The 24016-nt window shown below is 45.8% G+C and overlaps 1 protein-coding gene across 4 annotated transcripts in view; it reads left to right on the forward strand.

Moving 5' to 3' along the window:
- The window catches only part of CCAR1 (cell division cycle and apoptosis regulator 1), a 1667827-nt gene that overhangs the window by 1568267 nt on the left and 75544 nt on the right, over window positions 1-24016 (forward strand). For all 4 annotated transcript variants that reach the window (XM_069240502.1, XM_069240501.1, XM_069240500.1 and 1 more), the window contains one exon: window positions 1932-2137. In XM_069240502.1, the coding sequence (XP_069096603.1) occupies window positions 1932-2137 (206 nt within the window). The remainder of the gene's footprint in view (window positions 1-1931; window positions 2138-24016) is intronic.

Below are 24016 nucleotides of genomic sequence, written 5' to 3' on the forward strand. Positions count from 1 at the left end.
TTATCCTGTGTTGCTGTGCCATTTGAGATCATTGAATGTGGCCTGGTTTCTATTCTCATCCAGTATGGTTTGTTAGCAGAACATGTAACTAGTATAGCATGATATAGTGGCATAGCATTGCTGTAGGCATGGTGCTGTATGCAGAATGGAATGGAAATGTGAGCTGCTGCAATCAACTTTTGAATTTCACCTGTCCCTGGCTGTTTATGTAGGTCTGGCTCTGTGTGCAGGTGTGTGTGAGTTTTATTTTTTAATTATTATTTTAAACAGCGCATGTATTGTGGTATTTTGCTTTATTACATTTAGCTTGTTTTTTGTATTTTTTACAGGTTTTCTTTCCCTACACTTTCAGGAATTTTTCCATGTGCTTTTGACTGGAGGTATTTTAAGGTGGTATTTTCTACTAGTTTTCAATGACCTCTCATACTTGTAGTTAGATGTTATTTACCAAATGTGTATTTTTTCCCATGTGGTAAATATCATATGTGGTATAAGTGGTCCTCAACTCATACTTTGAGTGGCACATGTAGAGGACCACAGACATAAACTATTTAGCACATGTGGTAAATAACATGTTTTTTTTAACTCCTGATCAGGCGAATCATTAAAGTCATGCGTTATTTACCATGGCATTCAGTATTAACCACTATGCCTCATAATCAGGGCCTGACCTAGTATAGTATTAGGTGACTAGGAGAGGAGAGAAAAAGATCATCACAAACTGTATATAGAAAGTAATACAGAGACACACACACCAACATACCTCTTTTGAGTGGTGCACAAAATCAAAGCTTAAGTTGGAAGTTACAGAAATCTTGTTTACAAAAAACACAATTGTGCATTGTTCGTAACTTAACTGTTATGCTAAGCACACCCATCATTTTTCTTTCGTTTCAATGATAGTTTAAGTATATTTCATAAATAAAGCATTTAAACAAATATACATAAAAATAAAGCATATCTAAACAACGTCTTGTTGCAGACACTGTACGCTTTTCTTGTTGCATTAAAATAAGTGAAATCATGCTACATATTATATTATGCTGTGTCACTCAATTGATTAAAATATGTTAGACTGCTTCCATTCTCAGCCTCAACCCTTACAATTCATTGCATAGTCCATTTCCTTGTGGCCCAAAGCTAAAATTTGTAAAAGTTGTACGAGTGTCCCAGTTCAATGCAAATGTTAAATAACTTGCCATACCAACTTCTACATGCATTGCACAATAAGGACTATATGACACTTTCTTGGATAGTGTTGCAAGCCCATTCGTATTCAAAACCTCAGATGTAGCCAATTTGATTTTAAATATTTTTGTCCATTCATCCTAGGATGTTGTACTAAGCAGGAGTCTTAGGCTAGCCTGCTATATAATATAAACTACCTCATGAGACATGCAGGGCAGCCGGGTAGAGGCAGAATGTCCTCAGACAATAAGGCCTGCATTATTTAGACAAAGGATTTTTTTCAAACCAAATCCCCAATCCGGCATCTCCCCAGCGATTTCCTCAATACAGACGTCCTCATTCAAGATGCATATCTTTTCGTCAGGAGTCGATTTTCTTCCACCAAAGAAGGGGATCCACATGTATCAGGCATCCCATTTCAATGACAACCATGTTGGAGCAATAGTATTCAATAGTAAACTGTTCCCTTAATAGGTTCTGCACCGGATCCTACAGGTTTCCAGCGCTCACAATCTTCTTCTCAAAATATGTATACAGTTTAACGTGGAGTAGGTAGAAACCTTTCATTTACCCGTACCGTTTATTGGCTGTTTACCAAAAGTCATTGTGTTTTTGAAAAATGGATCAATACATTGTTTGCAAGGACAAAAACATTGTATGTTCCCTACAATTTCTATGTAATAAAATTAAGTTATTTTTGTTCTCGTGCATTTCCTTAATTGAATATTACTTGAATGTTTCAGTGGAAGACGCAAGAGCAATAATGCAGCTTGAAGAGTGTAAAAAAAGCTTGTCTGACGAACTCAAAGTGGTGAAAAAAGATTTGACCTTATTACAGAGCAGTTTGGAGGCATCTGAAAGTGTGAATGTGAAATATGAAGATCAACTCAATAATACAGTTCGAACTTTGTCCATTGCCATGGAGGAAATTCACAGTGTCCTAAAAAAGGTGAGTGAATTTTCCAACATGTTTTCCTCGTAGCTTAGTATCACAACCTTGAATACCCTTGATTGATGCTGAACCCCATTACTTGGAATCATCTGGAGGAATTATTCATGGGAGTGAAGAACTGTTGGAAAATGGGTTATTGGTAAGGGCAGGTAGGTACCTACACCTAGCAACAAGCCACTAACCTCCACCTAGGTACAGTTAGGTCTCAGTAAATTAATCCCAGCTCAACCCTTGGTAGCTTGGCAACGAGCGTCAAGGCTTAACTTAGGAGACAAAGTGTAAAGCATTCAAATATCACAAAACAGTATTCAAATAAAACACAGGAAACAGTTTAAAAATCCAAAACCAATTTATAAAAATAGTTTATATTTTTATCTTTAAAATGACACAAAAACGATTAAAATCGGTTCAGGGGAACCGGAGATATGAATTTTTAAAGAATTACTATTTTTCTAGCGCTTAGAAACAAAAAGTGCCAATCGGGTCATCTGGTTGCACCAAGACCGGGGCAAAGTCAAAGTTTCAGGCCGACCGCGATGGAGCCCTGCTCGGCTACAGGTCGCGGGAGGCCTCGGTTAAAAAGTTACCTTCTGACTTAGTCTTTATTTTGAAGTTTTTCTTCACCGGGACGAACCTGCCAGTTGAATCCGACCTCCTGGAGCCCTTGTCCGGATACGCGATGTGGGTTTCCTCGGTGGAGACTTTTACCTTCGGACTTAGTCGTTTTTTCGAGATGAAAATCCTTCGACCGGGATAAACCTGGATCTTGATCCGACGTCCATGGAGCCCTTCTCGGATACGATGGCTGGGAGGTCCCGGTCAACTTTTTACCTTCGGACTTAGTCTCTTTTTTGGATGTTTTTCTTTACCGGGACGAACCACGAAGTCAGGCCGGGTCGCGGTTGAGGCAAGCCGGCTAAAATTTCCGCGGCGGGTCGGTCCCTCTCTGGAGCTTTTTTACAAAATTTGTCAAATCTTCTCCAAACTTCTGGGGCTTCACCCAGATGTTCTTTTAAGGTTCTTTTGGGGTCCACAGCTCACCCCAAGGGTCCAGAAGTTCTGTGATGGTCCTTGGGGGGTGCGGACTTCAACTCCCAGAATGCACCTTGCGCAAACTCCTTTTTGGCCACTGGACAGTGGTCAGCTGGTCGCTTTCTTCAGGAGTTGGTGCAGGGGACTCTGGTTAGCAATTTTTCACCTGTAGCAAACAGGGAGTCCCTCCTTGAACCAGTTGAAGCCAGGCAAAGTCCTTCTTGTGGTAAAGCCCAAGTGTGCAGCTGGTGCAGTCCTTCTGAGTGCAGGTTCCAGGTGCAGGCCAGGGGTCCAGCAGGGCAGTCCTTCTTCTCCTTAAGTTCTTTCTTCTTGAAATTTGGTGGGGATCTGAGGTGTGGGGGCAGGTCTGCCAGTTTTATCCTTGCTCCTGGGTGAAAAGCAGGGGGGCCCTGGTTCTCCAATCAGGGACAGGGTCGTCCCCCTGTGATGACCACTTCCTGGGAAGTGTGGCAAAAATCCATCCCAGAAGGCAACAGTCTCTAAAAATCCAACATGGATGAATCTGATTTTTGGAGGTTACATCTGGCTGAGCCCACCCACTGGTGTGGCTAAAAATCATAAACACACCCCTCTCCTGCCCTCTCCTAATCTAATCAAGGGGGCACCTAATTGTCTGGGGTTGCAGGATGTGGGGGTGTTGCTGGGTGCTCCAAATGTCCTTCTCTGCCTTTGAAGACCAGTTTGGCAGCCCTCCCCCTTCCTGCCTCACCATCTGCTGAGGGGAGATTCTCTCCCCCAAGCACATTCCTTTGTGTGAAGCCAGGCCACTTCACACCTCATCAAGGCAGCCTGGCAGAAGCTGCTGCAGGCTGGCCAATCAGAGCACAGCAGCAAAAACAATGCAGAGCTGAAATTGGCAACTTTTTAGGTAAAGTCTAAACTTTTTACCTGAACAAGTTATATTAAATCCAACAACTGGAAGTTGTGGGATTTATTACAACAAATAATTTGATACCAAATTCTTGGTATGTAACATTTAAGGAGACTTTAAAATTTAAAATAAAGTCTGCCCATTCTAGCCTATGCAGGCCATTTACTTCAATGAGGGAAAAACGAATTTGGCTGTTTTTACCTCACCAGGGCTTATAAATCTATTTTTATAAAGTCCCTGCTTATAGTTACATGGCACCCAGCCCTAGGGGCACATAGGGCACACCTTAGGGGTGACTTATATGTAAAAATAAGGTAGTTTAAGACTTTGGAAGTATCTTTAATTCCAAAGTCGAATTTGCATATAACTTTAATTTAAAAGCAGCCAGCAAGGCAGGCTTGCTTTTAAAATGACACTGGGCACCTCAGCAATGCACCTAGGTGTGCACCACCTATGCTGTGGTCCCTAAACCTACATGCCCTATCATATACTAGGGACTTATAGGTAGGTTAACTTAGCCACTTATAATTAGCCTAATTTGCATATCCATTTTACACAGAGCACAGGCCCTGGGACTGGTTAGCAGTACCTAGGGCACCTTTAAAGTCAGGAAAACACCAGCAAAAAGTGGAAAATGGGGGCAAAAAGTTATGGGGCCTCTGCAATCAGCCCTGTTTTCTCACACAACCCCCCCCCCCAGCCCACACGCCCAGGAGACTCAGCCCAACCCTGGGAGAGTCTTCCTGGCTTGTTAGGCGAGGAAGACAGTGAAGAAAACTGTCTGTCCCTTTGCAGGGCCTACTCTGCCTTATATCCTCCTGTCAGGGTCACTCCCTATGGGTAGTGAAGCCATCCCAACAGTAAAAGGACCCAACTCAAACTGAAACTTTCCTCTAGGGGGGTCTTCCTCCTTTCTCTCTGCCAACTTGGGTAGTGAGGTGCCCACCTCCCCTACTCCAAACTTTGCTAGGGCAACACCTAGCTTACCCAAAGAGGTCACCCAACACTTGAGCAACCCCACCATGACCAATAGGGTCAGGGGGCCTACTTTGCTATTGGCCCTGGGGTCTGCCTCCCAGGCCAAGTACAGTGCTGCCAGGAAGGCTAGCACCCAGCAGAGGCTACTGACAGCTGTCAGTACCCAGAACCACACCCTAAGCTCTCCACTGACAGGTGGCTGAGCTGCTTTAGGGGCATCTTTGGGGTCCTGGCACCCCTCTTGCTGTCTAGAGTGGGGGGCTACCACCTCCTGTGGCAGACACCTTCCTTCCACTCTCCCTTCTGTCAGTGCAGGGGCAACACCTTGCATCTGGACAGCTGCCTGACTACTCAGGACTTCCTTGGGGTCAGGTGAGGCCTCACCAGTGCCAACTCTGGGCTCCCCCCCTACTGGGGCAGAAGGCCCTTGGCTCCCTGGAACTCTCTTTAAGAGTGGCCTACCCTTCCTTTTCTTCTTTCCTTTTCTTGGGGACCCCTGTCTCCTAACTGTAGGGACTGACTCCCCAGGACTTTGGGTTGGGGGGGCGCCCTGGGCGACCACCCCATCTGTGACCAGACTCACCTCTGGGAGGTCATTGCCCAGGATACAATCTAGGGGAAGGTCAGCACTGACTACCACCCTAATCCAGTCAAGGATACCCTCCCTCTCTAGGGGCACTATGGCTACAGGTTTGGAGGTGACCTCTCCTGTGGCTATCCTGACTTTCTTTGTCTTTCCTGGGACATACATGTCTGGGGTCACTAACCGGTCACTCACTATAGTGTGACTGGTACAGGTGTCTCTCAGGCCAGTGGTAGGGATCCCATTCACTTGAATGTGGTGGAAGTGCCTACTCCCACCCTCAGGGATCACCAGCTTACCATCTGGTCCTGTCTCCCAGCTCAATGCTAGGAGGACTTCATCATCTGAGGAATCCTCCTCTATGGCTACACTGGACAGCCCAGTGCTAACCACCTTCTTTGGACAGGCTGCATCTCCTCTGAAGTGACCTGTCTGCTGACAGTCAAAGCAAGCCCTACTGTCCAAGAGCTTTTTTAACCCTGGGTCTAACTGTCTCTGCTGGTCAGAGTGGGAGTGGGATTTACTCTCCTCCTTCTTAGGGTTCTGGGGTACAGAGGGAGTCTCTGTGGTGGGCTTACCACCTCCCTCCTTAGGTTTTTGGGGACCTGTCCCCCCCTTCTTGGAGTATCCCCCCTGGGACTTGACAACCACCCTGGTTCTCAACCATTCATCAGCTGCCTCCCCTAGTTCTCTAGGGTTGGTCTGCTTAGAGTCCACTAGATGCTGGCGTAACCTTTCTTGGGTACAATTGGTCAAGATGTGCTCTCTCATGATCAGATTGTATAACCCCTCATAAGTATCTACTTTGTTACCAATAATCCAGCCCTCTAGTGCCTTTAGTGAAATGTCCACAAAGTCAACCCAAGACTGGGTACTGACCTTCTGGGTGTCCCTGAACTTCATTCTATATTGCTCTGGGGTCAGACCAAACTTCTTGGCTAAGCACCTCTTCATACTAGGGTATGAATCTGCCTCCTCCCCCCTTAAGGTCAGAAGCCTATCCCTCCCTGAGTTGGGGACCAACTCCCACAAAAGGGAACCCCAGTATTGAGGCCTAACCCTTCTCATTTGGAGTGCCCTCTCAAAGGCCCCCAGCCACTTATCTATGTCATCCCCCTCTACATAAGCAGGAACCACCCCTTGGGTAATCTGGGGCAAACTCCCCCACCCATGGACACCTCAGCTTCTTTATCGCTGCCTCCATCTCTTTTCTCTTTGTATGCCCACTTTTTCTTTTCTAGGGCCAGCTTCTCTGCTTCCAAAGCTATGTATGCTAACTGGGCCTCCAGCTCTCTTTCTCTGATGGATGGGTTCTCTCCTCCTGAAAGGACGCCCTTCCCACCACTAGCTTTGGATCTGCCCCTAGTGACTGTGTTTACTGAGGACCATTCTTCCTCATCCTCACTTGGGCTCAGATGCCTTCCCTCCCCTGAGTGGTTAGAGCTTGCATCCTCCCTTCTTTCTCCCTCCTCTGGAGCTTCTTCTGACTCTACCTCTTGGGCCTCAGCCCATGCTGTCAGGGATGTGATCAGGATTTGCTTCCTGAGATCAGTGGTTGCAGGCAACCCTCTTTCAATACACAACCCCCTAAGCTGGACTACTGTCAGTGTGGGTAGGCTAGCCAGATCAAGCTCCATGGTTCCCTAGTTTTGTGTCAACAAAAACTTTTTGCAAAAATTGGAAACAAGAATTTAGAAAAATTACAAAAATTCAATAATTGAAATTAATCCAAATTAAAAACAATTTTTGCACTAGGACAATTTAAAGGATTTTTAATTTGTTTTACCTAAAACTGTAACTTGATATTGAACACAAGTACAGGATCACGTCGCTGCTTCCAATTAGGTTGGAAAATGGGTTATTGGTAAGGGCAGGTAGGTACCTACACCTAGCAACAAGCCACTAACCTCCACCTAGGTACAGTTAGGTCTCAGTAAATTAATCCCAGCTCAACCCTTGGTAGCTTGGCAACGAGCGTCAAGGCTTAACTTAGGAGACAAAGTGTAAAGCATTCAAATATCACAAAACAGTATTCAAATAAAACACAGGAAACAGTTTAAAAATCCAAAACCAATTTATAAAAATAGTTTATATTTTTATCTTTAAAATGAGACAAAAACGATTAAAATCGGTTCAGGGGAACCGGAGATATGAATTTTTAAAGAATTACTATTTTTCTAGCGCTTAGAAACAAAAAGCGCCAATCGGGTCATCTGGTTGCACCAGGACCGGGGCAAAGTCAAAGTTTCAGGCCGACCGCGATGGAGCCCTGCTCGGCTACAGGTCGCGGGAGGCCTCGGTTAAAAAGTTACCTTCTGACTTAGTCTTTATTTTGAAGTTTTTCTTCACCGGGACGAACCTGCCAGTTGAATCCGACCTCCTGGAGCCCTTGTCCGGATACGCGATGTGGGTTTCCTCGGTGGAGACTTTTACCTTCGGACTTAGTCGTTTTTTCGAGATGAAAATCCTTCGACCGGGGTAAACCTGGATCTTGATCCGACGTCCATGGAGCCCTTCTCGGATACGATGGCTGGGAGGTCCCGGTCAACTTTTTACCTTCGGACTTAGTCTCTTTTTTGGATGTTTTTCTTTACCGGGACGAACCACGAAGTCAGGCCGGGTCGCGGTTGAGGCAAGCCGGCTAAAATTTCCGCGGCGGGTCGGTCCCTCTCTGGAGCTTTTTTACAAAATGTGTCAAATCTTCTCCAAACTTCTGGGGCTTCACCCAGATGTTCTTTTAAGGTTCTTTTGGGGTCCACAGCTCACCCCAAGGGTCCAGAAGTTCTGTGATGGTCCTTGGGGGGTGCGGACTTCAACTCCCAGAATGCACCTGGCGCAAACTCCTTTTTGGCCACTGGACAGTGGTCAGCTGGTCGCTTTCTTCAGGAGTTGGTGCAGGGGACTCTGGTTAGCAATTTTTCACCTGTAGCAAACAGGGAGTCCCTCCTTGAACCAGTTGAAACCAGGCAAAGTCCTTCTTGTGGTGAAGCCCAAGTGTGCAGCTGGTGCAGTCCTTCTGAGTGCAGGTTCCAGGTGCAGGCCAGGGGTCCAGCAGGGCAGTCCTTCTTCTCCTTAAGTTCTTTCTTCTTGAAATTTGGTGGGGATCTGAGGTGTGGGGGCAGGTCTGCCAGTTTTATCCTTGCTCCTGGGTGAAAAGCAGGGGGGCCCTGGTTCTCCAATCAGGGACAGGGTCGTCCCCCTGTGATGACCACTTCCTGGGAAGTGTGGCAAAAATCCATCCCAGAAGGCAACAGTCTCTAAAAATCTAACATGGATGAATCTGATTTTTGGAGGTTACATCTGGCTGAGCCCACCCACTGGTGTGGCTAAAAATCATAAACACACCCCTCTCCTGCCCTCTCCTAATCTAATCAAGGGGGCACCTAATTGTCTGGGGTTGCAGGATGTGGGGGTGTTGCTGGGTGCTCCAAAAGTCCTTCTCTGCCTTTGAAGACCAGTTTGGCAGCCCTCCCCCTTCCTGCCTCACCATCTGCTGAGGGGAGATTCTCTCCCCCAAGCACATTCCTTTGTGTGAAGCCAGGCCACTTCACACCTCATCAAGGCAGCCTGGCAGAAGCTGCTGCAGGCTGGCCAATCAGAGCACAGCAGCAAAAACAATGCAGAGCTGAAATTGGCAACTTTTTAGGTAAAGTCTAAACTTTTTACCTGAACAAGTTATATTAAATCCAACAACTGGAAGTTGTGGGATTTATTACAACAATTAATTTGATACCAAATTCTTGGTATGTAACATTTAAGGAGACTTTAAAATTTTAAAATAAAGTCTGCCCATTCTAGCCTATGAAGGCCATTTACTTCAATGAGGGAAAAACGAATTTGGCTGTTTTTACCTCACCAGGGCTTATAAATCTATTTTTATAAAGTCCCTGCTTGTAGTTACATGGCACCCAGCCCTAGGGGCACATAGGGCACACCTTAGGGGTGACTTATATGTAAAAATAAGGTAGTTTAAGACTTTGGAAGTATCTTTAATTCCAAAGTCGAATTTGCATATAACTTTAATTTAAAAGCAGCCAGCAAGGCAGGCTTGCTTTTAAAATGACACTGGGCACCTCAGCAATGCACCTAGATGTGCACCACCTATGCTGTGGTCCCTAAACCTACATGCCCTACCATATACTAGGGACTTATAGGTAGGTTAACTTAGCCACTTATAATTAGCCTAATTTGCATATCCATTTTACACAGAGCACAGGCCCTGGGACTGGTTAGCAGTACCCAGGGCACCTTTAAAGTCAGGAAAACACCAGCAAACAGTGGAAAATGGGGGCAAAAAGTTATGGGGCCTCTGCAATCAGCCCTGTTTTCTCACAAGAACGTTTGGAATAGTAAATCCCAACACCTACTTCCTGAAGTGCTAATTGCAGAGTTAACCACATCAAACCCTAATGCCATGGTGACTAGCTGCTTCCGGAGGCCAGACAAACCTACTTGTATTTTTGCAGCTTGATTTGTTAGATGATAAAACAGTGCTGGATGTCATAGATTTTTTTCCTGGGTGTACAGTTGCTACATATGTGGTTCACCAGGTTTATATTTTTCATTGTCTTTCATTTGCATTGATTCTAATGCTTGGTCTCCAGTTAGTAGCTTAGATAGATTTTAATTGTTAGTCAACATCAATTTCTATTATTATTATCTTTTAATGTCCATTCTTAGGATGTGATTTGGACGTGGACAGTAAGGGTGAATTGCTAAAAATGAAATCTCTTTATCTTTGGTGGTTTAGCTATCTCATTTAAAGGTCCGTACATGGGAGACATCTGTCACAAATATGTAAGGGAATCAATCAATCCAAAAAATGTATAGAGCGCGCTACTCACCTGTGAGGGTCTCAAGGCCCTTGGAGGGGGAGGGACCAAAAGGGGGGGGGGCAGGGAGGGTCACATGCCATGTCTTGAGGCTCTTTCTGAAGAGCAGGAGGTCTTTGGTTTTGCGAAGGTTGGTGGGGAGGGAGTTCCAGGTTTTGGGGGCGAGGTAGGAGAAGGACCTGCCTCCTGTGGTGGTGCGTTGGATGCGGGGAACTGTGGCTAGGGCGAGGTCGGCTGATCGGAGGTTGCGTGTGGGAGTGTGGAAGTTCACTCTTTTGTTGGGGTAGGTTGGGCCGGTGTTGTGGAGGGATTTGTGAGCGTGGATGAGGATCTTGAATGTGATTCTCTTGTCAAAGGGGAGCCAGTGAAGGGATTTGAGGTGTGGTGAGATTCGTTTGTGGCGGGGAAGGCCAAGGACGAGTTCTGGATTCTCTGGAGTTTGCTTTTGAGTTTGAGTGTGGTGCCGGCGTAGAGGGTGTTGCCGTAGTCTAGTCTGCTGCTGATTAGTGCATGGGTGACTGTCTTCCTGGTTTCTGGGGGAACCCATTTGAAGGATTTTTTTAGAGTGCAGTGTGTGTGGAAGCAGTAGAAGGTTAGGGCATTGATTTGCTGTGTCATGGAGAGCGAGGGGTCTAGGTTGATGCGGAGGTTGCGTGCGTGGTTTGCGGGGTGGGTGCGGGGCTTAGGGCAGTGGGACACCAGGAGTCATCCCATGTGGTTTTGTTGGGGCCGAAGATGATGATCTCAGTTTTGTTGGAGTTAAGCTTGAGTTGGTTAGTAGTCATCCAGTTGGCGGTGTCGAGGAGAGCAGCGTGTATGTTGGTTTTGGCGGTGGTGGGGTTGCGGGTGAGGGAGAGGATGAGTTTGGTGTCATCTACGTAGGAGAGGATAGTGATTCCTTGTACTCGGAGGATGTTGGCTAGGGGGATCATGTAGATGTTGAAGAGTGTGGGGCTGAGGGAGGACCCCGCATATGATCTTGGTGGTGGTGGAGTGGTAAGGTGGGAGGCGGACTCTCTGGGTCCGGTCGGTGAGGTGAGCCAGTCTAAGGTTTTGTGGTGAATTCCTATGTTGTGGAGGCGTGTGCGGATTGTGTGGTGGCAGACAGTGTCAAAGGCTGCGGAGAGGTCTAGGAGGATGAGTGCGACGGTCTCGCCTTTGTCGACTTTGGTCCTGATGTCGTCAGTGCATGCGATGAGGGCGGTTTCCATGCTGTGGTTCTTGCGGAACCCGGATTGTGAGGGGTCAAGAGTGTTGTTTGCTTCGAGGAAGTGGGATAGGCGGGCGTTGACTAGTTTCTCGACCACCTTGGCGGGGAAAGGGAGGAGGGAGATGGGGCGATAGTTAGAGAGGATCTCTGGGTCCGTTTTTTTTTTTTTAGGAGAGCAGTGATTTCCGCATGCTTCCAGGGGTCTTGGTAGGTGGCGGAGTCGAAAGAGGAATTGATTATGTCACAGAGTTTGGGTGCGATGGTTGGGCTGGCTTTGTTGTATATGCGATGTGGACTGGGGTCGGAGGGGGATCCGGAGTGGATGGAGTTCATGTTTTTTTGGGTTTCTTTGTATGTGGTGGGGGTCCAGGTGGTGAGTGTGGTGGGGGGGGTCATGAGTGGGGGTTGGGTGAGTGAGGGGTATGTGCGGTGGGTGGGTGTTGTATGAAGCTGTTGTGGATGTCCAGGATTTTGTGGTGGAAGTGGTTGGAGAGGGCGTCACATAGGGGCTGTGTGTGTGAGGGGTCTATGTTGCTGGTTTTGGGTTTGGCAAGTTCATTAATGATGGTGAAGAGTTCTTTGCTGTTTTGAGAGTTGTTATCAAAGCGTGTCTTGTAGTGATCTCTTTTGGCGGTGCGTATGAGTTGGTGATGGGTGCAAATGGTGATTTTGAGGGTAGAGAAGTTGGTTGTGGAGGGTTCTAGTCGCCATATTTTCTCTGCTTGGCGGCATTTGCGCTTGGAGTTTTGGAGTTCGGGGGTGAACCATGGGGTGTTGTTGATGTTGCGGGTGGTAATGTGTTTTCTGAGGGGGGCTAGTGTGTCTGCGCAGGTGGTGATCCATTTGGTGAGGTTGTGTGCTCCTGTGTTGGGGTCGTTGGTGTGGGGTGGAGGGATTGTGAGCCAGTTGGGAGTTTAGTCATTGTGTGGGGATCTTGTCCCACATGCAGTAGGGTTTGGTGTGTTGATGGTGGTGTGTGGGGGGCTTTGGTGAAGGAGAAGTGGACGCAGTGGTGCTCAGTCCAGAGGAGTTTGGTGGTGTGGGTGTGGGTGTAGTCTATCTGTTGGCTTGATGTGAAAATTGCGTCGAGCGTGTGTCCTGCTGAGTGGGTGGGTTCAGTGACCAGTTGTTTGAGTCCGAGCTTGGTGAGGTTGTCTATGAGGGAGGTAGAGTTGTGGTCTTGTAGGTTTTCCAAGTGGAAGTTGAAATCACCGAGGAGGATGTAGTGTGTGGAGGTGAGGGCGTGCGAGCTGATGGTGTCGGCGATGGAGTCGCAGAAGGCGGGGCGTGGTCCTGGTGGTCTGCAGATTAAAGTACCTCTGAGGGTAGAGTTGTTGTTGATGTGGATCAGGAAGTGCATGTGTTCTGTGTTGTCGATAGTGTCTTGGGAGGTGGTGGTGACTTTGATGGTGTCCCTGTGTAGGATGGTGATGACACCCCCTGGCCTGTTGATGCAGTCTTTGTGTTGGAGTTTGTATCCTTTGGGTGTGGCGATGGCTATGTTGGGTTCTGAGGAGGGGCTGGTCCAGGTTTCCGTGGTGAAGGCGATGTCAGGTGAGTGTGATGTGATGAGGTCCCAGAGTTCTATGTTATGTTTGTGAAGGGAGCCAGTGTTGAGGAGCAGGCAGTTGAGGTGGTTGTGGTGGGCGGTATTGGTGTGGTGCATGAGGTTGTTGTTGCAGGATGTGTTCTGGTTGTGGGCTGGTGTGCGGCGGGGTTGGTTGGTGGGGGTGGGGGCAGAGCAGGTGAGTATTGCGTTGGGGGTGTTGTGTTTGTTGAAAGGTGGTTGCTATGGTTGGTGTGTGGTGTGAGGGATGTGGAGCAGGAGAAATGACAGGTGTGGCAGGTGAAGGGGCCATGAGTGTGTGTGGGGCTGGAAGGGGTGCACGTGGGGCGGGGACCTGGGTTGAGTGAGGGAGGAGTAGGTTTGTCTGAGAGGGACAGGGGGACTGGCGCTGGGCGCGGTCTTGGCGCAGACGGGCTTGCCATAAATGGGGTGGAGGGTGGAAGTGACAGCTGGGAGGAGGGGGAGGGCTGGTGGAATGGGAAGGCTGGGGCGGTGGGGCCGCAGGGGAAGGCAGCGGCGGGGAAATTTGCAACAGAGAAGACGGTGAGGAGGAGGGGGGAGGCGGTAGGGGCCGCAGGGGACGCAGCAGCGGGGAAATTGGCAACAGAGAAGATGGTGAGGAGGCGGGGGAGGTGGGAGGGGCCGCAGGGGACGCAGCGGCGGGGAAAATGACAAAGAATAAGACGGTGAGGAGGTGGCGCGGGCGGCGGGGCGGGGAGTGACCTGCCTGCAGAAGCAGGGTTATATCCTACACCTTGCAAGGAACTGGGATTTTCTATCTGTGACTGACATCCAGTAGACATGGTGAAATCAAAACACTTCTTTAGTTGTTTGAGAGACTTAAGGAAGTTTTTTAGGGGAATGTAGTGACCCTTCTTCATAAAATAGCTTTGGCTGCTAGAAGTACAACGTAATGTGTAACTTTAACACTAGCAGTTCTACAATATAATCAATTTATATCATACAACACCATTGTGTAGGTGTTGGTAAGGGTTGCCAGTATTATTTGGGTCTCTTGTCTTCCATCTTTGCATTCATCACATAAGATTATACATACTGCTAGACTCACAAAGATAGGCAAGGTCACGAAAGGTAGCTCAAGATTAATTTTGTCATCTTTTTCCCAAATGACCTGCTATTGATGTGTCATGGCACCACTTTAGTGTATTTTGTTGTAATTCTTTACTGGATACGACCAATTTGTGATCCCACTGTACAGAACAGGGCCTACCAGTTTTCTCTTGTCTGGTTCTTCCTTAACTTAAAAAATGTGACCTCTGTTTCAGTAATAACAGTGTCCTGGAGGTATGAACATCTTTCAGGATAGCAGCAAGGTACGATGGTGAGGGATAGCTAGATTGTTCCCCTCTTATTATCTGAAGACTGTATCTGATTTTCCACGCTGATGTCTTATTCTGTAAGTGAAGATGATTGAGAAGCAAGGGAAAAAAAGCAGTGTTCTTCTCGTGTGCAAAGTTTAAGGTATTTAAAAAACACATGAGCTGCAGTTTCTTGCAGTCTGTCTAGCTTCTAATGTGATGGACCATTCTCACCAACTACACAACCATATTTGCTGGCAAACAACTCTTCAACTCATGATTTAAGTAGCACATGTAAAGGACCACAGACATGAAGTATTTAGCACATGTGCTAAATAACATGCATTTTTTAACTCCTGATCAGGCGAATCATTAAAGTCATGTGGTATTTACCATGGCATTCAGTAATTACCACTGTACCTCATCATCAGGGCCTGACCTAGTATAGTATTAGGTGACTAGGAGAGGAGAGGAAAAGATTATCACAAACTGTATATTGAAAGTAATACTGAGACGCACACACCAACATACCTCTTTTGAGTGGTGCACAAAATCAGAGATTGAATTGGAAGTCACAGAAATCTCATTTACAAAAAACAAGATATTGCATTGTTCTTAACTGTTATGCTCAGCACACCCATCAATTTTCTTTCATTTCAATTATAGTTTAAGTATATTTAATAAATAAACCATTTAAACAAAAATACATAATGATAAAGCATATCTAAACAACATCTTGTTGCAGACACTTTGTATGCAAATCTGGTACGTGTTTGATTAACAATCATCTCTGTAAAATGAATCCTACCCAGAGCGTTTTAATATTGATCAAATTCATCATGTAGCATTAAAATAAGTGAAATCATGCTACATGTTATATTATGCTGTGTCACTCAATTGATTAAAATATGTTAGACTGCTTCCATTCTCAGCCTCAAATCCTACAATTCATTGCATAGTTCATTTCCTTGTGGCCCAAAGCTAAAAAATGTAAAAGTTGTACGAGTGTCCCAGTTCAATACCAAGGTTAAATAACTTGCCATACCAACTTCTACATGCATTGCACAATAAGGACTATATGACACTTTATTGGATAGTGTTGCAAGCCCATTCGTATTCAAAACCTCAGATGTAGCCAATTTGATTTTAAATATTTTTGTCCATTCATCCTAGGATGTTGTACTAAGCAGCAGTCTTAGGCTAGCCTGCTATATAATATAAACTACCTCATGAGACATGCAGGGCAGCCGGGTAGAGGCAGAATGTCCTCCGACAGAAAGGTGAGAAAAACAACATCACAAACTGTATGCAGTAATGCAGAGCCTATTAGATGTTTCCTTTGGTGGCTCAGAGGGTTCTAGAAAAATTACAGCACCTGAATTAGAAGCCTCAGTTATTGTGTTGTAATACTGTCACCAGAAAGGGAAAGTAGAGACGCCTGTTTTCCAAAATGAACAGTGTTTGTACATCTGAATGCTGCAAAACAGAAGCAGTTATAAAAGTTCTGAAAGTTCTAGTCTGATTGCAGCCAATAGGGACTGGAATACGACCCTGACAAATACTTCCTTACCTGCCCCTCATTGCATTGCTCATTCTGATAGAGACTCCTAACTACAGATTCCTCAAATTTTGTACTCCCCCAGGTGTCAGACTGGATCTGGAAAATTTTAAGCAGTGCCCTGCTTGCCAACAGGTGACACCGTGTGGCTCTGCACCAACATCGCTGTACTCTGGAAGTGGCACGCAGGGCCCTTTTCAGGCGCACCCTGTGCAATGACATTAGTATCTTTCTTTCCACCCCAGAAGATGCCAATCTGGACCTACTCCTCAAGTCTTTAGAGACTGTACTTTCCCATTTTTCTAAAAAAAATCTGCCAGAGCCAAGTCTGCTACGACTTTTTTGGCATGGGCTGCTGGATCTGTCAGGGGAACTGTCCGGGACATTTGCTAAGTGGCAATGTGGGCTTCCCTCCATATATTCATGAAGCACTATTGAACAGCAAGGCCCATCGGAAGGGGAAATTTACCCTCTCTGTCCGGCAGGACATTTTGATTTGAGACAGTTCACAGACCCACCACCAGAGAGGTAGTATTTTGCTGTCTATTCAGAAGGTGAATACTCTACTGTTAGAAGTCTTTATCAGAAGAAAAAGTCACTTAGCTTCAGTAATGCTGTTTCTAGTAGAGACTCCATCTAACAGCCGATTCCTCACTGGCCCTCCCATCCTCCCTGTCCTGTTAGAACGATCCCACTTACTGATCTGCATTCTGGTCAGTACCAATCTGAAGATTAGATTACTTGTCCCGTGGCATAAACAGTTCAGAAAACAACTGATGTCAGCATGCATGGATGGTGCCTATGAATGTGTCCGCATGTCACTTCTGGAGTGGAGTGCAGAGCCACATAGTGCCACCTGTCAACACACAGGGTTACTGGTCACGATTTTTCAGATCTAGTCTGATGCCTAGGGGAATAGTCCAAAGGTGATAAATCTGCGGTTAGATAGTCCTTACCAGAAATAGTGCTAGCAAAGGTATGTAACTTGTTCAACAAGCTTAGAAAGCAAACCTGACTTGCTCCAGAAGCCCTCGTTGTGGGGAAGGTTTTCCTTGAAGAACATTTTGGAAACAGTGCAGCAATAATGGTGCATTTCGGAGCATAATTTTCAAAAATATTACCAAAAAAGTAATATTATTTGTATGCTGTTCTGAATGGTACAGCCGGACTTGTAGTAATCTGGCAATTAGGATCTGAGAGGGAAGATGTCACTTTCTCAAATTGAATGCTAACCATATAAGGAATATTGTGTGTGATGGCTGGGCTCAGTCTGCTCTGCAGAAACATTGATATCTAAAATGAGAAATAGCGCTTTAAGTATTTCACCTTTTGCATTCAAATTGTCTATCCCTATCAAAATATAAACTATATATTGTAACAATCTCAGTATTTCTGACCCTCTGAAGGAGGTCGATTCTCTGAGACTTTTTAGAGGTGAAAAAAAATAGAGCATTAGAACTACAAAACCTGATTCTGTGTTGTGATCAAATCCGTGCTTTGAATGGTTCTTAACATCACAAATCTTTCACCTACAACCTAGGAAATAGACATTAGTACTGAACCTTCCCTTTTAACAATCACTTCATATCTTTGCCAATACAAAGATTCTGACAGAAGAAAAGTCTGTGCAAACAAGGATCCTTCAGGTTCCACTAGTTAATAAACAAAAATGGTGCAGGTTAGAGTTAAAATACAGTTTTTAAAATATCAAAGTCTAAGGGCCAGATGTAGCAACTTTGCAAATTGCGACTTGCAATTTGCGAGTCCGAGCGACTCGCAAATTGCAACTCGCAATTTGCAATGCAGAACGGTGTCTCAGTCACCGTCTGCGAGTCCCTATGGGGTCGCAAAGACCCACCTCATTAATATTAATGAGGTGGGTCGCAAATTGCGGCCCCATAGCGACTATGGGCACTCACGGGTATGGAGGCCTGCTGTAGTCAGCAGACCTCCATGTCCGTGACTGCCTTTAAATAAAGCAGTTTTTTTTTTGAAGTGTAGCCCGTTTTCCTTAAAGAAAAACGAGCTGCACTTAAAAAAAATACCGAAACCTTTAGTTTAGTTTCCCTTGGACCACTACCTGCCCTGAAAAAATAATTTGGGGTCCAGTCACAAAGGGATGGGACCCCTTCCCGTTTGCGAGTGGGTTACCATCCACTTCAAGTGGATGGTAACTGCGACTCCATGGAGTTGCATACCACTGCGACTCGAAAATAGGAAGGGAACACCCCTTCCTATTTGCGACTCTGAAATGCATTTTGCGAGTCGGCTCCGACTCGCAAAATGCATTTCTGCATAGCAAACTCAGGTTTGCGACTCGCAAACCGTTGGCTACATCTGGCCCTTAATCCTTGAACGTAAAACTGTTTTAGAATACTCATCTGAATATAAAATCCTTTGTTAACTCTGAGCGTAGCTTTGTATTCGGATTATGGCAATAAGAGTCTGGATTCAGCAACTGGTATCTTGATGGCCTAGCAAAGAAGGCACTGAAACACAAAACAATGTATATTCTACAAATCCAAAATGGCAGCCACCACTGCAAGATTCATGAGACTAGAGTTCTGTGGCACTCTGGGACTTTTTTGACTATGATAGCTCTCACCATGTTCCAAGTGTAGTATGCACGTCGCAGATGCAAACCCTCACAACAAGCTTCACAACTTAGGGGCACCCACACTTTGTGAGCACCGCTTAACTCTCCTTTTCTGGAAGAAATGTGTGCACCCATGAAGTTTGTCACGGCATATATCCTTGCCTATCCTGATCATGGCAGGTACCCAAACCAAAAAAAATGAAAACCCAGGGGAAAGTGTGTCTGATGAAGTATGTCCCACTGAAAAAATGCACATTAAATCATTAACAATCCTATGCCAGAAGAAATAAATGCTGTGCCAGAATTTAGGGATACATGTTTCTTCAGTTTGTCACTTCTTTCTTTCCAAAATATTTTAATTTTTAAAATATCAAAAAGGAAAGGCAAGATCAAGCAACAGCTTCTAAGTTATAGTAACAGCTTCTAAACTTACTTTTGATTATTCCTTCCCCTCACTGCCTTCTTCCTCCAGATCCATCATACATCCATTCCCAAGGGTACCTACCCAAGATGCCATTCTCTGCTCCTCATATCCAGAAACAACACTCCTGTCATGTCATCTAAAGCATAAGCATGTTAGTCTTAACCACCTCAAACCCTGCTGGGCACATCAGTTTAGTAGGCATTCCAGACAGATAGTTCATCAATGGTTTCAGTTGTTTTTCCCCCCACCCCTCCTTGCTGAATCAAGTCCCACATGTATGTTTCCATAGCCCACAACGAGCACAGGTTGCTAGCCCACTCTTGGATATTTCGGCCAATCTTATTTTCTGTTTTTGAGCAGTCGGCTGTTTGGTCAATAGCACAGTTATTTTCCATAATCCTTCATTCATGCCTGAATATCCTCTGCAGCTTAGATGGCTTAACACCAGTTGGGTGAGGATTACTGGATAATCTAGAATTCTTGAAGGAAATCCAGAGTTTACTTCGGATTTCCTTCCTGAAGGTCTGTAACAGAGGACAGGGCCACCATATATTCAGTTTGTCTCCTTCATGGCCGTACTCCTGCCAGCATTTTCGGTGTGTATTCCTGTACATACTCTTCAATGTAGCTGGGATGCTGTGCCACCAAAACATATATCATATAGTTCGATGGCATGTGTAGCTGCAGATACACATGCTTTGCACATCCCGCCATCTAGTGTTGGGCTCGGAGTGTTACAAGTTGTTTTTCTTCGAAGAAGTCTTTTCGAGTCACGAGATCGAGGGACTCCTCCCCTTTCGGCTCCATTGCGCATGGGCGTCGACTCCATCTTAGATTGTTTTCTTTCTGCCATCGGGTTCGGACGTGTTCCTTTTCGCTCCGTGTTTCGGTTCGGAAAGATAGTTAGAATCTCGGAAAATTCGACAGTATTATTTGCGTTCGGTATCGGGTTAGTTACAACAGATCGACACCGAATTTTGAAGAGCTCCGGTGGCCCTTCGGGGTTTTCGATCCCCCGTCGGGGCCTGGTCGGCCCGACCACGTGTTTCTTCAAGGCTAATGGAACGGACCCCATTCTGCTTCTGCCCCAAATGTCACAACAAGTATCCTTATACAGATCAGCATCTGGTCTGTAACTTGTGTTTGTCTCCAGAACACAAAGAAGATACTTGTGAAGTCTGTCGAGCGTTTCGGTCGAGGAAGACATTAAGAGACCAAAGAGCGAGAAGACTACAGATGGCGTCGGCGCCGACAGGACAAAAACACTTGGAGGAGGAAGAAGAAACCTTCTCCATCGAGGACTCGGACGAGGTCGATCCCGAACAGATGCCGAAAACCGTGAGTAAGACGTCGACACGCAAAACTCACAGAAAGATCGCTAAAGCCCAGGGGACGCCACCGCCAGCAGGCCATGGCTTAACCCGAAAAAAAGATGACCGATCATCGGCACCGAAAAAGGGCATGCATGTGTCGAAGACATCCGACTCCGGTCGAGATACCGGCACAGAGCAGACTCGATCCCGAGACTGCGGGTCAGAGCAAGTTCGGCACTGAGAGGGCGGCACCGAAACGAGTCAGCACCGAGAGACCGGAACGCAGAAAATTTAAAAAGTGTTGTCTGAGCCGAAAAGGACTGCCGAAAAAGTTTCCATTCCGAAACATCTGGCCTCGGAACCGAAAACAAGTTCCTACACAGAGGAACAGGGACTGTCCTCACAAATGCAAAGACATAGGTTCGGACAAGAACTAGAGTCAATGGAGCCAGACTACACTCAGAGAAGGCTCCACATCCAAAAGGGCACAGGGAAGATAAGTACTCTTCCCCCAATTAGGATGAAAAGAAGACTTGCCTTTCAAGAAAAAGACAAGCAGCCACAGGCAAAGGTGGCAAGACAAGTAACACCGCCACCATCTCCACCACGCTCAACGCACACATCACCGGTAGCCACTTCACCACTGATGCAGTCCCCAACTCATACTGGAATGAGTCAGGATGATCCAGACGCATGGGATCTTTATGATGCACCAGTATCAGATAACAGCCCAGACTGTTATCCAGCGAGACCGTCGCCACCTGAGGACAGTACAGCCTACACACAGGTGGTGTCAAGAGCAGCGGCGTTTCATAATGTCACCCTGCATGCAGAGCCTATTGAGGATGACTTTTTATTTAACACACTATCCTCCACACATAGCCAATACCAAAGTCTCCCTATGCTACCTGGAATGCTAAAACACTCCAAACAGGTGTTTCAGGAGCCTGTAAACGCAGGGCCATAACTCCAAGGGTGGAGAAGAAATACAAGCCACCGCCAACAGACCCTGTATACATCACGCAGCAATTAACACCAGACTCTGTGGTAGTAGGGGCAGCTCGCAAGAGAGCGAACTCACACACCTCAGGAGATGCACCACCTCCAGACAAGGAGAGTCGCAAGTTCGACGCTGCAGGGAAAAGGGTTGCAGCACAAGCGGCCAACCAATGGCGCATTGCCAATTCACAGGCGTTGCTGGCGAGATATGATAGGGCTCATTGGGACGAAATGCAACATTTCATTGAACACTTACCCAAAGAGTTCCAAAAAAGGGCACAACAGGTGGTGGAGGAAGGACAAAGTATCTCAAACAATCAGATACGCTCGGCAATGGATGCAGCAGATACAGCTGCTAGGACAGTAAATACAGCAGTAACCATAAGAAGACACGCATGGCTGCGTACATCAGGATTCAAGCCGGAAATACAACAAGCCGTGCTGAATATGCCATTTAACGGACAGCAGTTGTTTGGGCCGGAGGTGGACACTGCTATCGAAAAACTTAAAAAGGACACTGATACGGCCAAAGCCATGGGCGCACTCTACTCCCCACAGAGCAGAAGCACATTTCGTAAAACACAGTTTCGAGGGGGGTTTCGAGGACAAAGCACAAAACCCACAACCTCACAAACAAGGCCCACTTATCAAAGCCAATATCAGCGGGGACATTTTCAGGGACAATATAGAGGGGGCCAATTCCAAAAGAGTAGAGGGAAGTTCCAAAGTCCCAAAACTCCTCAAAACAAGCAGTGACTTCGACGTCACAAATCCCCAACACATAACACCTGTGGGGGGGAGACTAACCAAGTTCTACAAACATTGGGAGGAAATAACAACAGACACTTGGGTCCTAGCAATTATCCAGCATGGTTATTGCATAGAATTTCTCAAATTCCCTCCAAATGTCCCACCGAAAACACACAATATGTCAAAACAACACATGGATCTTCTAGAACTAGAGGTCCAAGCGTTGTTACAAAAAGACGCAATAGAACTGGTACCAATTCATCAGAGAGGAACAGGAGTTTACTCGCTGTACTTTCTCATACCCAAAAAGGACAAAACTCTAAGACCTATATTAGATCTCAGAACATTAAATACCTACATCAAATCAGATCATTTTCACATGGTGACATTACAGGACATAATCCCATTGCTCAAACAACAAGACTACATGGCAACACTAGACCTAAAGGATGCATACTTCCATATACCGATACATCTTTCACACAGAAAGTAATTAAGGTTTGTATTCCAAGGGGTACATTACCAATTCAAAGTGTTGCCATTCGGGATAACAACTGCGCCAAGAGTTTTTACAAAATGCCTGGCAGTAGTGGCTGCACATATCAGGAGGCAGCATATACAGGTGTTCCCGTACCTAGACGATTGGCTAATCAAAACCAACACGCAAGAACGGTGTTCACAACACACAAAGCATGTCATAGAAACCCTCCACAAACTAGGTTTCTCACTCAACTACACAAAGTCACACCTTCAGCCATGTCAAACACAGCAATACTTAGGGGCGACAATCAACACAACAAAAGGGATTGCCACTCCAAGTCCATAAAGGGTACAGGCATTTCACAATGTAATACAGGCCATGTATCCAAAACAGAAGATACAAGTCAAGATGGTGATGAAACTAATAGGCATGATGTCCTCATGCATAGCACCTCGGCGAGTTCCAATGCAGAACATCCCTGCCTAAGAACCACTGCCATTGCTTCATGTACAACCATTATATATAAGGCCCCTGATCTTCTAAGTGTTGCATAGAATTAGATATGAACCCTCCTGTCATGCTATAGTGTAAAAATACCTTTCCCCGAGAAGTCAAATCCCCGGTGGCTGCTTCCTATATTTTCCAGGGCTAGAACCCAATGACGTAATTAATAGTAATGCATTTGTCCTGACTCTTGTTAATAGTAATCGTTTTTACACTGTTCTGTTGTTTTAATATACCCTCCTGAAAACATATCCCTTAACGTTCAGTACCCACATTGGGCCCAGCGTAGTGTGCAGAAGCATGGAAAGGTATCCTGTTCTGGTTTTGGGTGGCCTAGGAAGCCACAAAACATCCTCCAGTGTATGCCCAGGGCTGCCACCTACATAGGTTTCCAGACCCCTTCTGTTTCATATACAAACCACTCAAATAAAAACCTAATCTGGCCTGCTGGTAATTGTTGCCTACATCAGTTAATCATAGCCCTCCCCCTCCTTCCTGCTTCTAAGCTCTTTTGAACTACTTATGATCTCTTTCTCACTCATAGAAAGGAGTTAATTTTTCAAGTCCTTCATATCTTTCCTAGAGATAGGTAGTAGCAAATCTTGAAATAACCTTGGAAAACATCTATTTTGAAGGTGGCAATTCTCTCCAACCGCAATATGCAGAGAGGTTGTCATATTTGTAAGTTGTTGCTTATTGTAGCTTTCTAGAACTCAGTCTTATAGCTGGCCTCTATTCAGATCCTCATATTCGACTAAACCAATGCCTTCCAGCACCCGACTAAGAAACAAACAATTTACCCAGTCCAGTGCTTTGTTTCTGCATGCAGTCAAATAAT

Source organism: Pleurodeles waltl, chromosome 6, assembly GCF_031143425.1.
Source record: "Pleurodeles waltl isolate 20211129_DDA chromosome 6, aPleWal1.hap1.20221129, whole genome shotgun sequence".
Classification (NCBI taxonomy): domain Eukaryota; kingdom Metazoa; phylum Chordata; class Amphibia; order Caudata; family Salamandridae; genus Pleurodeles; species Pleurodeles waltl.